The sequence below is a fragment of the Agaricus bisporus genome (genome assembly GCF_000300575.1).
Source record: "Agaricus bisporus var. bisporus H97 unplaced genomic scaffold AGABI2scaffold_1, whole genome shotgun sequence".
NCBI classification, from domain to species: Eukaryota; Fungi; Basidiomycota; class Agaricomycetes; order Agaricales; family Agaricaceae; genus Agaricus; species Agaricus bisporus.
This window is the reverse complement of record NW_006267344.1, coordinates 2,736,370-2,750,867: the sequence shown is the minus strand read 5'-3', so window position 1 is coordinate 2,750,867 and position 14,498 is coordinate 2,736,370. Positions and strand designations below refer to the sequence as shown.

General features: G+C 47.7%; 7 protein-coding genes across 7 annotated transcripts; 3 read left to right on the top strand and 4 right to left on the bottom strand.

Moving 5' to 3' along the window:
* Positions 1-255: 255 nt before the first annotated feature.
* AGABI2DRAFT_190039 (hypothetical protein) lies at positions 256-1,043 on the bottom strand. Its single transcript, XM_006454739.1, has 4 exons — positions 865-1,043; positions 636-813; positions 507-571; positions 256-448 (listed from the first exon to the last, which is right to left on the bottom strand). Exons 1-4 carry the CDS (start codon positions 959-961, stop codon positions 372-374), a joined length of 417 nt encoding a protein of 138 aa, XP_006454802.1. The 5' UTR covers positions 962-1,043; the 3' UTR covers positions 256-371.
* Positions 1,044-2,851: 1,808 nt separating this feature from the next.
* On the bottom strand, positions 2,852-3,986 carry AGABI2DRAFT_190038 (hypothetical protein). The gene is made up of 5 exons (XM_006454738.1): positions 3,738-3,986; positions 3,585-3,674; positions 3,364-3,527; positions 3,271-3,306; positions 2,852-3,219 (listed from the first exon to the last, which is right to left on the bottom strand). The coding sequence occupies exons 1-5, from the start codon at positions 3,856-3,858 to the stop codon at positions 3,031-3,033; spliced, it is 600 nt and encodes a 199-aa protein (XP_006454801.1). The 5' UTR covers positions 3,859-3,986; the 3' UTR covers positions 2,852-3,030.
* A 1,107-nt stretch (positions 3,987-5,093) lies between these two features.
* AGABI2DRAFT_215339 (hypothetical protein) lies at positions 5,094-5,966 on the bottom strand. Its single transcript, XM_006454737.1, has 3 exons — positions 5,577-5,966; positions 5,322-5,525; positions 5,094-5,263 (listed from the first exon to the last, which is right to left on the bottom strand). The coding sequence occupies exons 1-3, from the start codon at positions 5,786-5,788 to the stop codon at positions 5,161-5,163; spliced, it is 519 nt and encodes a 172-aa protein (XP_006454800.1). The 5' UTR covers positions 5,789-5,966; the 3' UTR covers positions 5,094-5,160.
* An 85-nt stretch (positions 5,967-6,051) lies between these two features.
* AGABI2DRAFT_190035 (hypothetical protein) lies at positions 6,052-7,180 on the top strand. Its single transcript, XM_006454736.1, has 4 exons — positions 6,052-6,159; positions 6,217-6,689; positions 6,743-6,978; positions 7,030-7,180. The coding sequence occupies exons 2-4, from the start codon at positions 6,420-6,422 to the stop codon at positions 7,100-7,102; spliced, it is 579 nt and encodes a 192-aa protein (XP_006454799.1). The 5' UTR covers positions 6,052-6,159; positions 6,217-6,419; the 3' UTR covers positions 7,103-7,180.
* Positions 7,181-7,449: 269 nt separating this feature from the next.
* On the top strand, positions 7,450-7,912 carry AGABI2DRAFT_61965 (hypothetical protein; the record flags this gene model as incomplete). The annotated part of the gene is made up of 3 exons (XM_006454735.1): positions 7,450-7,557; positions 7,611-7,705; positions 7,759-7,912. Coding segments are annotated over 3 exons (357 nt in total), but the record flags the coding sequence as incomplete, so codon positions are not given.
* Positions 7,913-8,158: 246 nt separating this feature from the next.
* Positions 8,159-8,711, bottom strand: AGABI2DRAFT_114536 (hypothetical protein; the record flags this gene model as incomplete). The annotated part of the gene is made up of 2 exons (XM_006454734.1): positions 8,159-8,207; positions 8,260-8,711. 2 exons carry the CDS (start codon positions 8,709-8,711, stop codon positions 8,159-8,161), a joined length of 501 nt encoding a protein of 166 aa, XP_006454797.1.
* Positions 8,712-8,845: 134 nt separating this feature from the next.
* Positions 8,846-14,449, top strand: AGABI2DRAFT_60502 (hypothetical protein; the record flags this gene model as incomplete). Its single annotated transcript, XM_006454733.1, has 17 exons — positions 8,846-8,950; positions 9,008-9,415; positions 9,479-9,573; positions 9,627-9,677; positions 9,731-9,817; positions 9,867-9,991; positions 10,052-10,216; positions 10,269-10,510; positions 10,560-10,913; positions 11,160-11,222; positions 11,705-12,032; positions 12,144-12,397; positions 12,467-12,988; positions 13,022-13,361; positions 13,417-13,710; positions 13,768-14,078; positions 14,132-14,449. 17 exons carry the CDS (start codon positions 8,846-8,848, stop codon positions 14,447-14,449), a joined length of 4,062 nt encoding a protein of 1,353 aa, XP_006454796.1.
* Between the last annotated feature and the right edge of the window lie 49 nt (positions 14,450-14,498).

The following is a 14,498-nucleotide window of genomic DNA, read 5'->3' as shown; positions in this document are numbered from 1 at the left end:
ATCGAACATAGTTTCTTTTGGGATGCAAGCCGTCTCCTTGACTCTACCGTCATCCGGCATCCAAGGAAAACTACACTTGCAACAGGGGCTCCTCTTCAACATGGAGCACTCTTCTTCAAATTAGGCGAATAGAGGGCGGTGGGCACCGCTTGGTACCCCTTAATTCAAACTAATTCGATCAACCAGGAATCTTAGTCAATATTCCGAGACATTCAAGTTGTGCCGGGCAACGCCAGAATTTGCCTGTAGAATTGAAGCGAAGTGAATAATGTCAGATAGTATATTATACATAACAACCATGCTCATAATCATAAAAAAACAAGTGCGTATTGAACGAATGTGCCACCGATTAGAATTAGATACACGCCGAATTAATGTTGAGAATCCAATACTCCGATAAACGGCGGTGGTCTCCGGTGTTGATGTATCTTTCCTTCAGCTTTGGCGGCTGTTTATAAATAGCCAGAGTCAGCATGAGTCAATCAACATAAACGGATCAGAGTGACCTCGAGCGCTATACTGCACTTCCACGCGATTGTACTTCCCTCTCCGTAATATTGTCAATTTCCATCTGAGAATAGGAACAAGCTGGTCAGTCTTCTGTACGAAGGCGAGATCGAAAGCCGATTACATACCCTTCTACAAGGAGAATGTTAAACCCCTTCTTCTCGACTTCTCGAAGTAACTGCTGCTGCGAAAAACTGAGGGCCCCTTGCAGCTGGCGTTCGGGAGGCCCGTGTTTATAAGAAAGATCAAAGACGTATGTGCCGTGAGTGACTGTGTTGCTGATTGAATGTACGTCCAAGTCTTCTGCTGTAATTAGTTAGTTGTAGTCGGTGATTGTCCAACGGTTCGAGCGCTCACCTTCTTCATCGTCCTCACTGTACATTAATACCGGGTTCACAGCCTTGCAATCTACGACCTCCCACGGCTGTTCTTTCCTCCGAAAACTAAGGAACATGGCGAAGATCAGGAGAGTGTACCGGGTTGACGATTGGCAAAGCTCGTGCTCTGAACAGAGTAAAGCGAGGAGGAACGATCCGGGGGAGCAAACAAAATCGCCACACGATTAAGCATAATATAAGTATTGGCATGCTTGGACACGATCATCCCAAAGGAAACCTGTGTGGATGCTGCGTGGCCGTACGGCATCACTCAAGATCATTAATCATAACTGCGGTACCCGGAGTCTAACATATGAATCTCATTTCAAGCGAGCACAGTCGGCTACCGACAGTATATATAGCCCTAAGCTGAAAAAGGCAATTCATTCCCCCTTCGGAAACGAGGACGAGATGCAGGATCTATTTTTAGTCGAAAAGAACGGAGACTCGTAAGCATACTTATATCATGATACACTGATCACCCTACTTGTCGCATTCGGCCTCCTGTGTCATATGTAAAACACAAAGCTGGCGGGTAATATGTATGGTTCTACAAAATAGGCATACTACAAAAAATCTTGAAGAAAGGTATTTTTCATAAGGTGAGGCGGAATCCCATAATTCGGATGCAAATGATCCGCGAGACTGCTCCCTCTAGTGTGAGAAATCAATGAGCACAGAAGTTAAATCATAAGCCACTGGATTCAGCGGCCCCGGAGCTAAAATCCAAATTTGCCTGAACGTCTGTGATTTTCTACTAATATAGACTATGTGATTTATGTTAGACCTTGTGAAATCTCAAAGTGGCATGCCGCATACTTATTGCAAATTTTGAGAATGCGTAGGCTTCAACCCTTGCGAGAAAAGCGGACTTGTTATTCAATCTCCACTTGAATGGCACTGGAGACTTGCTATTGTGTCATGAACATTACATCTAACAGTTTCCCTCGGCTAAAGCCTTTGAACGAGAAAACGACTCGATCTCCGCTGATGCCTGTCAGTAGAAGGTCATAATGTCGCTTGCAAAAACTCAGGAACGGATTGGTGGGTACACAAGGCTATGTCATTAAAGCGAAGCCCCACATCTATGCATTAATGTATTTCCCCTAGTGCCAATCCACAACGCCGATACCGTTTCTATGACTCTTCTCGTGTCAGGTGTCCCGGAGGTAACATTATTGGCACCACGAGAGACGATCATATACCTATCTTCATATGCCAAGGGCGGTATCCGACCGACACTCTGTGGAAGGATTGTGATTACCGAAACAGCCCACCCCGAGTCGTATAACGGGACTAGCCTATCATCCAATACATAAATTGCAGATAGACAGGACGCAGGGCTACAAGGACTTGGAAATGTCATAGCATGCCATACTCGGGAACGCAAGTGAGCGGTAGTATCAGCGAAGGGGGAAAAGGAGGCAAGGGCTCCTGTGTACAAGTTTGGTATGTCAGTGTGTAATAGCAGTCATACTAACACTTCGCTGGATCTGATAATGTTCGTTGCAGTTACTTGGGCCGTGAGCTTGGGGAAGAAGATAACCAGCCTCGAACTGTTTGATACCCGGAGTTGAGTATCCCAGATATTAGAAATGCTGCACTTGTAGAATTAATTCCTCTTCTCAAATCGATGAACTTACATACAAACAGAGAAGCCAATGAAAGAACTGCCAAAAGCAAAGACTTTATATATTGAACTGCCCATTCTGAACTTAAATATCTGGCCTATGGTCAATGTTTGAGATCTTGTCTAGGTTCTGGCAAATAACTTCTAGAACAGTGCCAAAAGTTTGTTTGGAACCTCAGAAATATGACCGCAACCAGTGGCCTAGCGGCAGCCTGGGTCAAAATGTGACTAACTTCACATTCGCCTGGAGGCCCGATTGGGCAAAATCCAGGGTGAGACCCAAGATATACAGTGACAGTGATTTACGGGTCCACCTAGCTGGTGAACATGTCTTTCCCTGGTTCATTATCATAAATTTTAATCATGGAATCTACTGGAGAATTATCAAAAACATGAAGTCTCCTCTGTCATTCCGCGAAGTCCAGCAACATTAGACAAAGCGAGACCCAATGTAATACGAAATATCCCCTCAGTCTTCTGTCCGTTTACGACATAGATAGTACTAGTAGCTGACGCTCACGCCATGAGAGGAATCAACGATGCTAAACCCAGTACTCCGAGTAACACATTCGTGTTGAGGGTCAAGCCTAAGGCCCCAGAATCTTCACCGGTAGAACCAGAATCTCCACTGGTGTCTGAGTCCGACGAAGTGGAATTTGTACAGCTGATACTGCTTGCGTCGCTGGTCAGCGTTACATCGGCGCACTGAGAGATTTCAGATGAGCCGCAGAAATGTAAATAGTGGCTGACACTTACCTGGAATAGTGCGCCATCCCCTCCATCAAATAGCACCTTGTTTATACGTAGTAAGCGGGTAAGATCAACTGGCTCAGGGGAATTATCAATTACCTGAATAGTCGCATTCTGTCCTTCCTGAAGTCCAGTAGCGTTGGATGAAGCGAGATTCAATGGAATACAAAAATCTCCTTCTCCCTCGAGCTGGAAGAACGTGTTGACTTGTTCGAATTTGTCGAAGCTGTCAGGGTCCGCATCGGTAGATATGAAAATCGCAGCTAATTGTCGTCCAGCATGAACAATTGTCATTCATATGTCAGAAAATGGTCACTCACCACTCCATTTTGGGTGCCCAGTGTTCATGGAGATGATACCTCCGTTTAGTGGAAAATCGGTGCGGTTTTCGGTGACATGTGTGTAGTCATCTATCAGCAGGGAACAGTAAATATCTTGTTCAATCTTGCCGTTGTTGTTTTACGACAACATACCACAAAAATTGGGTTCTGAAGCCGCTACGAAGGGACCGCGGGGCTCTGGAGACTGGAGGTGGAAATGTGCATTTACTGCCAAGGCAAGAGTAGGGACGATAAGTGCGGAGACGACCTTCATAGTGATGTAGCAATTGCTCGGAATGCCCTTGAGTAGGCGAGAGTAGGTGTATCGACTTTATATGGCCCGTTCATTAGTCGACTTATCTAGATGAAGAAAAATTTTTTCTTCAACTGAAAACCTCCTTGCCAAATACTATGACTTAAATGGCGGGCGAAAATCAAAATGGAATGTCCCGGTATCTCCGATAAATTGATGGACATGAATGAGTGTGAACTTGAAGCGTGGACGTAATCCTGCAAGCTGGCTCGTTCGAAGGATATGGTGATTTCAATGTCGTTCCTTGAACATGATAGTGTGAACATGATAGTGTGAAAAAGAAGCAAATTGTCTGCCAAGCGGCTAACGCCTTTACGAGAGGAGTTTGTTTATTGTCGCTTCATTGAGTCACTGCCATTTCCGTCGAGTTTGATTGAGGTTTTTTCCCGCGCGACGCCGACCGGCTGAGTAACATTCTCATGGTTTCATATGCATGAATATTTTACATATGCTGCGTGTCCATAGTATGGCCAAGGAAGGACCGTAATGCAGAGACGAAGGTTGTAATCTTGTTACGTGGAGATGGCGATAGCCATTCACATTATACTAGGTGGCTCAAAGATCACCAGGTATTTTGAGATAAGATGATGGTGCACCAGACTAGGTCTAATATTATTGTTCGATCTGGATCAAGCGACCAACCAAGGGAAAGCAATTAGTTTTTTATCGTCTATCATATATGTAAAATCCTGGCGTGGTTGTTTTCAAGTTCAAAGTATGAAGTCTGAGGTTTAGGTTGAATTACCAGGTCCATCATCTTGATTTTAAGGGCCGCAAGCGAAGCTCAATTACGTTAACGGAATGGACTTGATCATTCCAGCGTTGGAATAGAACATCGTGGTTGAGAGGAGATCAGTCATGAGTCAGTCGCAGGCAACTGAACTTTCGGCTCAGTTAATTAGATCCTTCAAGCTTGATACAGAGTTAGGTTGAGCGGCCATAATGCTTAGGTTTGCGGATATACTAAGTTCGAATAAATTTAAGGAGAGAGCAGGCCAGAATGATAGTTCAAAAAACTTTTTCTTCCCGCCTACCAGGAGTCAGGTTGGATGTTGATTGAGTCTGTTGATCTGACATTGGTTGTAATGTAATTATCTGTACGCCATACTAGCTACCGTTAGACTCTACATCTTGGTCATTTGCTTTATACCGACTCAAAGGTCGGCCCCGTGAAGGCTGATTGTTAGATTTTTTGAGAGAGGATAAGTCCGGTCTGGGAAATTCATATGTATACATGGTACGATTACTTAGGCGGTAATCTGGCTATCGATTATCCTTCACCACTCTGTATGCAGCTCTTCCAAACAACATTTCTCCCAATCCTAACCCGGCAACAATAGAGAGAATATATCCTGCTTGGAATGTCCTGAAAAGCATTCAGGGTTCAACGTGCATATTGTAGCTTTGAATGAGAACTTTCTTACATGACGGCTAGCATCAGGATGAACCCTAGAAGTCGCTGGAAAGCATATATCATTCCTCGCGGAACGTCGACGCCAACAATGAACGGGGGTGATGTGCGTCGCGGTAAGTGCCTCTTTTCCTTTATCGATACATCGGAGCCCTCGTAGCTAGGTTGAGGGCTTGAAGTATGGTCCCTCGAAGGCTTAATGACACTTCGAGATCTTCTGTAAGCAGAGGTCACAGACGATTTGCGGTAGATATATGCTGGCCTGTACCTTTGCACCAGATAATGGATTACCGCAGGAGAGACTGCATGAACCCATCTTTCAAACACGGCAAAGAAAAAAGCTCCGATGCATGCGCCGGCTATGGCACCTCCAGTTGTAGGTTGCCATGCGTCGAAGAGGAGACGATCTCCACCGGTGAAATGAAAGAATGGGATCATTGTCAGTCCATCATGGACAAAATATGTTGAGTTGTCGCTCATCGTGAAGTCAAGAAGAGATATGCACAGCACTCAACTAGTCAACTGACAAGATTTATGTATTTGGTGAGATTCTTAATTGGGCCGGGAAGGGCCGGCTTTAGAATCTCTAATGGGAGTCGAGTATGCCGATCGTGCGGCTACCGTCCTTTAGGGGAAGTTGCAGGCACAGGTGCGACAAAAAGTTTTTTAAACACCGCCTGAACAAAATAAAGAGCGTGAGTGCTTTCCCTTTACAGAAGTATAGCTTCGGCCACTCGCATGCAAATGATTGAAAAACTTGTTCCAGCAAATATTTGGAAGAGTACTTTATTGATAAATGGGTAAACAAACGTAGATCCCTTCAAGTGATGGGGAACGAATAAGGGATATGCCTAGTTCAAAAGGCAGATTAGTGAAGAAAACGAAGGCATAGCATTGGAATCAATTACCACTGTGCGACAAGGCTACTGGCCCTTGGGCGCCGGACCTTCGCCTTGAGCTTTTCGATGGACACTCCAGAGTACATGACGAATTGATCATGAGGTAATCGTTTCGCTTGCGTGGCAGTGTCACAATCATTGAATCATCGTCAATAATTCACGTCCCTGTTCGACCAAAGTCTTTCTTGAAGTTCCTCTAGAACAAAACCGAAATGGCTAGTATCCTTCGTAGTGGGCTTTTGCGTAACTCAGGCGCTCTAGCGAGGCGCCGCGTTACTGCCCGTGTTGCAGCGCGACCTGCGTTCACGCAATTCCTCCGTTTCAACTCTTCCGAACCCGTTTCCTCTTCCAAACCGCCTCTCGATCCCGAAAAAGTCAGGAGGAAGCAGGCTCTGGAACGACATGATGATTTACAGAGAGATTGGGATGCAAAAATTATGTCCTACGATGAGCTGCTTCCTGTAACCGAATCTCCCACATCCGTACAGTGTCCTATGTTATTTTCCGGGCTGAGCTGGCTGAACAGATTTTGCAGGAAACTTACTTGATTGACGTGAGGGAACCCGGTGAAGTCGTACAAGGAATGATTCCTTCGGCTGTTAACCTTCCTCTGACTGTTCTGGCGGAGTCGTTGACGTTGCCTCCGGATGATTTCAAAGCAAAGTTTGGATACTCAAAGCCAACTCCGGAGAAACAGGTGATATTTTACTGCCGTAGTGGGATGCGCAGTGCATCAGCCTGCGATGTGGCGAAACGCAATGGCTTCACAAAGCAAGTTCACTTCTTTATAATCATCAGTGTATGACTGAAACTTTAGGGCAGCATACTGAACTACAAGGGATCGTGGCTTGAGTGGACGGAGAAGCGCAACAACGCTCAGAAATCCTCTGCATAATATAGGCTATCTCTCGTTGTTGTAGATAGCACTGCACAAGGTTGAAATAGACCCTAACCCTAAGTGTTTGCCAGAGCTGTCCCAGCCATCCTCGGGTCTGCCTGAATTATTATTATGCTCCGACCAGCTGCTCGCCGTTTCCTTACATCTGTTACTCCAAGCATCTCAACAAAAGTTTCGACCTTCACCAATGTTTCGCGCGTTTCCACGACGATCCCCGGCGCTGGACAGAGACACCGGCGGTGGTTTGCGACACCACCGCCCCAGGTCAAAGAGAGGTTAGAATTATGCCTTAGGAACACTTCTGAATTTCTGAGTGTGCTTTCGGTACGACTAGTACCTTACCGGTGGAACGCTACCATTCGCTCGCAGACTCGACCATGAATACGTTATTGGAATCTCTTGAGGTCCTTGTAGACGACACGGGAGATTCGAGCTATGAGGTGGAATATCACGTATGTTGGGTATGGCCATGACGCGTAAACTTATCTGACCGAGTGGTTTGCAGAGTGGTGTCCTCACCCTTCGATTGGGCGAGCATGGAACATATGTCATCAACAAGCAACCGCCGAACAAGCAGATATGGTTGTCATCACCGGTCAGGTAATTAATTTGATCTTCCTCGCGTTGCAAATGTTCCGAATAATAATCCCCAGTGGCCCCAAACGCTATGATTATTCCGAGAGCGCAGATGATTGGGTATACTCTCGTGATGGGCGCGCAATGGGAGAATTACTAAACGAAGAGCTTACGGAAGGGTTCAGTCGTAATGTTGACCTCAAGGTTAGCCGAGTCTCCCACTTGGTGTGACAGACTCAAGCTCGGCTTCTGGCAAGAGTATCTGTATAAATTTCGTTCGCAGTCAGATAGGCGAAGAGGACAGCATTAGGGAATAACTAGAGGTACAGGATGCGCTATATAATTCAGTACAATACGAATATGATGGAAGGCGATATTGGATGAATGGATGATGATTGAGCGTCAAACATGAGTAAAGGCAAATTACAAGGAACTTGAATTGGTCAATGTTCAGGCCCAGGGGTAACACCGAATACGTTAAGGGGAAGTATTCCTTCTGCGGGAGAGGAATGCAGATGCCAAAGACCTATCGGCAAATAGTTGAGATGAAATTAAGGAGGAACGAGACAGCGCCTCACCTGTTTATGTCCTCATAGTGCTCATAGACACGAGCTGACTCTGACGTTATCTGACATTTAGCCGGGTATGCTTCAGGTGGTGGGTCATTGAGCAGCTGAGGGTATAACTTGTTGGCCATGGAATGAAGCGGGCCTGGTGGCTGAAGACGTTTTTGGGAAATATGCAGCTCTTTCAGCACGTTGTTGACAGCCGCGTACTCCGTGTTCGATGGCCCCGGATGCTCAGGGGGATCTCCCTCGTCTATCTCTGTATACTCTTCCTCGTTTTCATCCTCCCGAGATGAGTCCCATCCCCTTGTCTGACCGTCCAGCGATGGCGGTGCAATGCGTCGGCGCTTGAGAGCACGAATATCAATGATGTCTTCTGAAGAGGGTTCTTGTGGAAAGCTTGGCGACGATGGTGGTGGAGATGCAGCACGCTGTCGTTTTAGCAGCATGACTGCCTGGCTCATCCAGGAGATAAGCCGAGCGGAAACGACTAACAGCAATGCTTTAATTAATTAGTAGGTTGTTTCTGAATTTATTACGTAATTATCCACTCAGAACCGGTGCTCCTCGCATTTCCTCGAACATTCATTCCTCCAATATGTCCGACGATGTACTTGCTGCCATGGGTATATCTGGCTTCGGAAAGGCCACGAATAAGAAGCAGTTAGACCCGAACCGATTTGACAAGAACAAAAGAAGCGAGGTCTGTGGTATTCGTTTGCCGTTGAGTCTGCCTTGTGTATACTCAAATATAGGACAGAACGTCAACGACGCGCTTGCGCCAAGACGGTCTGCGGCAGAGCCTTCTGCACAATCGACTCCAGCCGATCTCCTGGCTCAGTCAAGAGAGGACGATTCGGAAGATGATGTCGGACCACCACCACCACAACTATTGGGGAATGGCGAGGCTGTGAGTGCTCAAGAAGAACCAGAGTATGACCCCTCGGAATTCGAGGATGACAATGACTCCGGTGCACCAGAGTTCCCAATTACGCATGAGACCATCCTCAAGGACCATACCAAGGTAGTCTCGGCGCTTGCTCTGGATCCTTCGGGTGCTCGAATCGTATCAGGTTCGCATGATTATGACTGTAAGCTTTGGGACTTCGGTGGCATGGACATGCGGTGCAAGCCATTCAAGAGCTGGGAGCCTGCTGGTTCGTATCATGTACGTCACTTGCGTATAATGCTCCTTGGATGCCATGTATAACCCAGTTTGTGGCTCTCTCAGATACACGACTTGAAGTTTTCTAATGACGGACAACAATTCCTATGCATTTCTGGCACTTCACAAGCAAAAATATTTGATAGAGACGGAGAGGAGAAGTATGTATAATGCGGAGTCAAAAGGAACTACTGAGGAATAAACTTATCTTTAGGGCAACTTTCGTCAAGGGAGACCCTTACATCCGAGATATGAAGAATACATCGTGAGTCTCAATAGCGTTACCATCAAGAATCTATACTAAAGCATCGAGCTCAGCGGACACGTCAGTGAGCTAACTGCTTGTGCTTGGCATCCCAAGGACAAGCAAACCTTCATTACTTCGTCCGCTGACTCGACGATACGGTATGTGTCCACTATCTATAGAATACACTCGGATGCTAAGTTTGCTTAGGATATGGGACGTTGAGAATAAACGCAAACAAAAAACTGTAATAGTGGTAAAATCTAAAGAGCGAGGAGCGCGGACGAAGGTGCTGACTTGCGGATATTCTCCCGACGGCGGGATCATTGGTGGAGGTACGTCGCGATATACTTACTATTATCCGATTCCGCAAGCCGCTCACCTTTCTCGTGAAGCGTGTTTTGATGGTGCTCTACATATGTGGCAGGCTCGTTCCAACTTTGCTCGTCCTAATATGACGGTAGAGGGTGCACACATGAAGAACTCGGAGACGGGTTCGGTCGTCTTCTCTGTCGACGGACGGACAGTGGTTACAAGAGGTGGTGACGATACCGTAAAAAGTATGTAATATATCGTCCATTTAAGCGTATAGTTGACGGTTCATTTGGACAGTTTGGGATTTACGAGCATTCAAGAAGCCCCTTGCTGTCCGGAGCGAGGCGCCCACGCTGTATCCCAATACGAATGCTGTGTTCAGCCCGGACGACAAGTATGTCGTCACAGGTGCAGGAGCGACGGCCAGAGGTGGACATGGCCGGCTGCTGTTTTTGCACAAAAACAATCTTGAAATTGAGAAAGCGCTCGAGGTTGGTGCAACGCCGGTCAGGGTGTTCTGGCACTCCAAGATCAATCAGGTAGGTCACATGTGACGTGCTTCGTTCGTTGTCACTGACGCCCGACTAGATTGTTACAGGCCTCTCTAACGGCGAAATATGCGTACTATACTCACCAGAAACGTCCCTCAATGGAGCGAAGCTCTTACTCAACAAAGGGCCGCCTAGGAAGGTCACCATAGAAGATATGTCGGATGCAGTAACTGCTCCACACATTATCACGCCTCATGCTTTGCCAATGTTCCGCGACATGGATCCTGGTCGGGGGACGAAACGTAAACGCGACAAGGATAGGCTGGACCCGAGGAAGAGCATGAGACCCGAGCTTCCAGTTACTGGGCCTGGAAAGGGGGGAAGAGTGGGAGCAAGTGCCACTCAGCATGTTGTTCAGAATTTGGTCAGGGATACTACACGGGATGAAGATGTAAGTCTTGCTGCCATAGTGATCATCCCCTTGCCGTCATTCCCGCTTCTCCTTTTTCTCGACGGGTTGTCTTGATTGCGGCATACTTGAAACCTGTCTCGCTTCACAAGTCGCCTGGTGGAGGACAAAATCTTCAACATCAGGTCTTGTGTGCGGTCAATTCACCCATATCAGGCAGCCTGCCACCAGGTGGCGCTAGGGTTGGTGTACCTTTCCCTGATTCTGACGCATTATTTTTTGCTCTAGCCTCGCGAGGCGCTGCTCAAGTACGCTGAAGAAGTGGATAACAATCCGGTGTGGACAAAAGGTGTGTTTTCTCTTCCGGCCGACAGGAGGTCTCGCCGTGCGCGAGTCGCAGACCGAAAAGCTGGTGCATGCCGGCGCCGGCAGCCCATGTTTGTGCACGTGATGAGACCCATTTAGCAATTTTCACATGTTTACGTGATGTTTGACTGACGTGGCGGTTTTTTCCGAAACCTTGTTGCAGCCTGGAAAGCAACGCAGCCAAAGCCTGTGTTTGCAGAAGAGCCCCCGGAAGAAGAGAAGGAAGATTAGCCGGTGGGGGTTGGCACGGTTCGAGTGGGTGAGCATAGAGTGGTGTGCGACGCTGTGCTCGGGCAAGGGGAGGGAGGGATGTCGAGGGAGGGTGGCCCCTGCGCGGGAGATCTGAACCTTAAATTTCGAGGACTATAAAGACCTAGCTACCTCCGATCCCCCTAACTTCCCAAAAATCTTCCCTTGTCCTCTCTCTGTCACGCCGTGACGGTCACGTTCCAATTATGAACCATGAGCATTCCGTAGATTCTGGTCACACCGACCCCATCACCCCCGACGTTCCCCCCGCCGCCGGCGTCAACGGCGCCGCAAATGGCGTAACAAAGCTCAACGGCGGTCTCCAGCGTGATACAAGCTCCCCAACTCTAGATTCCCCCGCAACCCCTGTTTCAAATTCTGCCGCCCCCGACGTTAAGATAGATGATGAGTTCCATGAACAGGAGGGCGATGTACGCCATGAGGCTATTCCCATCAAGCCCATCGCGCCTGTCGACAGCAAGCCGGCAGTGACCACAATTGATGACGCGTCTGCGGACGCGCACAAAGACGCTGCAGAGGATCCAGGTTCATCTTTTCCTTGTCCCATGACCGCCCACTCTCATCAAAAATTTTTGGAACCCTGTTTAGCCGTCATACCCGTTGATCCCCTTCTCGGCACACCGCCTCCTCAGACAGGTGATTCACTCGAAGACATCAACATGGATGAGCGAACATCTGTTCCAAATGGAGTCCATCACGATGCGGATGTCCATATGGATGACGGCAATGTTCACCCGTCAACATCCCCTCCGACTATGGATGGCTCATTAGTTGACATTGATGTCAGCGGCACATCTATCCTTTCCCAGGCTGATGAAGACGAACACAAACCCCCACCGGCGAAAAGGGCTAGAATGCATTCAGATGCTGACCAGGCTTCATTGGCCCATGTAAGTTCCCTTTCATGTCTTTCGATACGCCCTATTCGCGCGCTTACATGTATATCCTACCATTCCAAGTCTGCAACTCCGCCTCCAGCCTCCACTGCTCCCAGTCCTCTTCCCCCTCCGAGTGCCACAACCACCACATCTGTACCACCCTCGTCCGCACCACTACCGCCTCCCTCGACTCCGTCCGGACCATCTACACTCACGAGTGCTCAGTTGCGTTTTTGTCAGTCAACTGTCCGCAGTCTCAAAAAAATCAAAGATGCTGCTCCGTTCTTACGTCCAGTGGACCCTGTTGCGCTCAACATCCCCCACTACTTCTCAATCATCAAGCAGCCCATGGACTTGTCAACCGTTGAGCGCAAGCTAGCGAGCTCTAACCCACAAAAACCCGATCCAAATCCTGAGAATCCTCGCTACAACAATGCTGATGAATTTGTATCTGATGTCCGTCTCATGTTCTACAACTGTCTTACCTTCAATGGCCCGGACCATGCTGTTACGGCGATGGGCAAGCGAGTTGAAGAGATCTTTGACAAGCAGATAAAACATATGCCACCCGCTATGCCCCCACCCGAGGCGAGTCTTCGTCTGGTAACAAACGGTTGTGTCTTGACATTCTAATAGATCAAACCACCTCCCCCTCCCAAAAAGCCAACACCACCACCTCCGCAACCTGCTCCCGCTCCTCCCAAACAACAGAAGGTGCCCCCTGCTCGTCGGCTCTCTACGACGATGCCCGTCATCCGCCGAAATGACAACGAAGCGGTTGGAAGACCCAAACGCGAGATTCATCCACCACCTTCGAAGGATCTTCCCTATGTAGACGCGCCCAAGAAGCACCGCAAGAGCAAGAGAGTGAAGGATGATGGTACGGCTGAGCAGCTGAAATATTGCGGCAAAATTCTTTCGGACCTTAACCGAAAACAGCATTATAATGTCGCGAGTCCTTTCTATGAGCCTGTTGGTAGGTACTCTGTCCCTCGTTTACTGACCGGTTATAACAATTTTGTCATCGCCAGACTGGGTGAAAATGGATTTACCGATGTATCCTAAAGTTGTGAAAAAACCTATGGATCTGTCTACCATGCGGCGGAAACTTGACAACAATGAATACGCCGCTGCGAAGGACTTCTATTCCGATTTCAAGCTGATGATCAAAAATTGTTTCACCTTCAATCCTGTAGGGACACCCGTCCAGATTGCAGGTGCTGATCTTCAGCGGCTTTTTGAGGAGAAATGGAAGAGCTTGCCTCCCCTTCGTGAAATTAGCGATAGTGAAGACGAGGAGGATAGTGAGGATGACGATCGCCAACGTGAGTTTATCTGGAAATCTTGGTGACTCTCATTCGGGCATTGACTGATTTGGTTAGGTCAAATTGCTGATATTGAACAAAAGATGGAGATGCTCCAGAATACATTAACGTCTCTCAAAAGTAAACCTGCGAAGAAGAAAAAAGAGGAGCGACGCGAGAAGGCACCCGTGGCGTCAACCTCAAAGGCTCCCTCAAAACAGCCAAAGTCGCAGCCCAGCAAGAAAAAGAACAAGAAACCCATCGCCGATGACGACGTTCTGACTTTTGAGCAAAAGAAAGATTTGAGCGAATCTATCGGTAAACTTGACGGAACAAAACTTGAAAAAGTCATTCAGATCATTCATGAGGGGGTTCCCGAAATTCGTGACGTAAGCCCTCTTCTAAATGCTGTGTGTCTTTTCTTTCTAACTTGTATCGGCAGAGCACGGAAGAAATTGAACTGGAAATTGACACGCTTCCAGCGGCAGTCCTAACGAAGCTTTACAACTTTGTAATCCGTCCTATGCGTGCGCAACCATCAAAGCGGAATCGACCCGGCAAGGGTACAGGAACTGGCGGACTGAAAAGAAAAAGTATGGACGAAGATGTGGAAGCCGAGAAGATTCGGCAACTTGAACAACGCATGGCACTCTTTGAACAACCGGCGGGATCTGGGCTTGCTACAACGACGCGGAACGTTGATAGTGATCATTCATCGGATTCGAGTGATTCAGACAGTTCGGGAAGCGATTCAGAGTAGATTGTGGCTTGTCTTTCCTTTTCTTTCTTTTCAGTTGTTTATTATGATC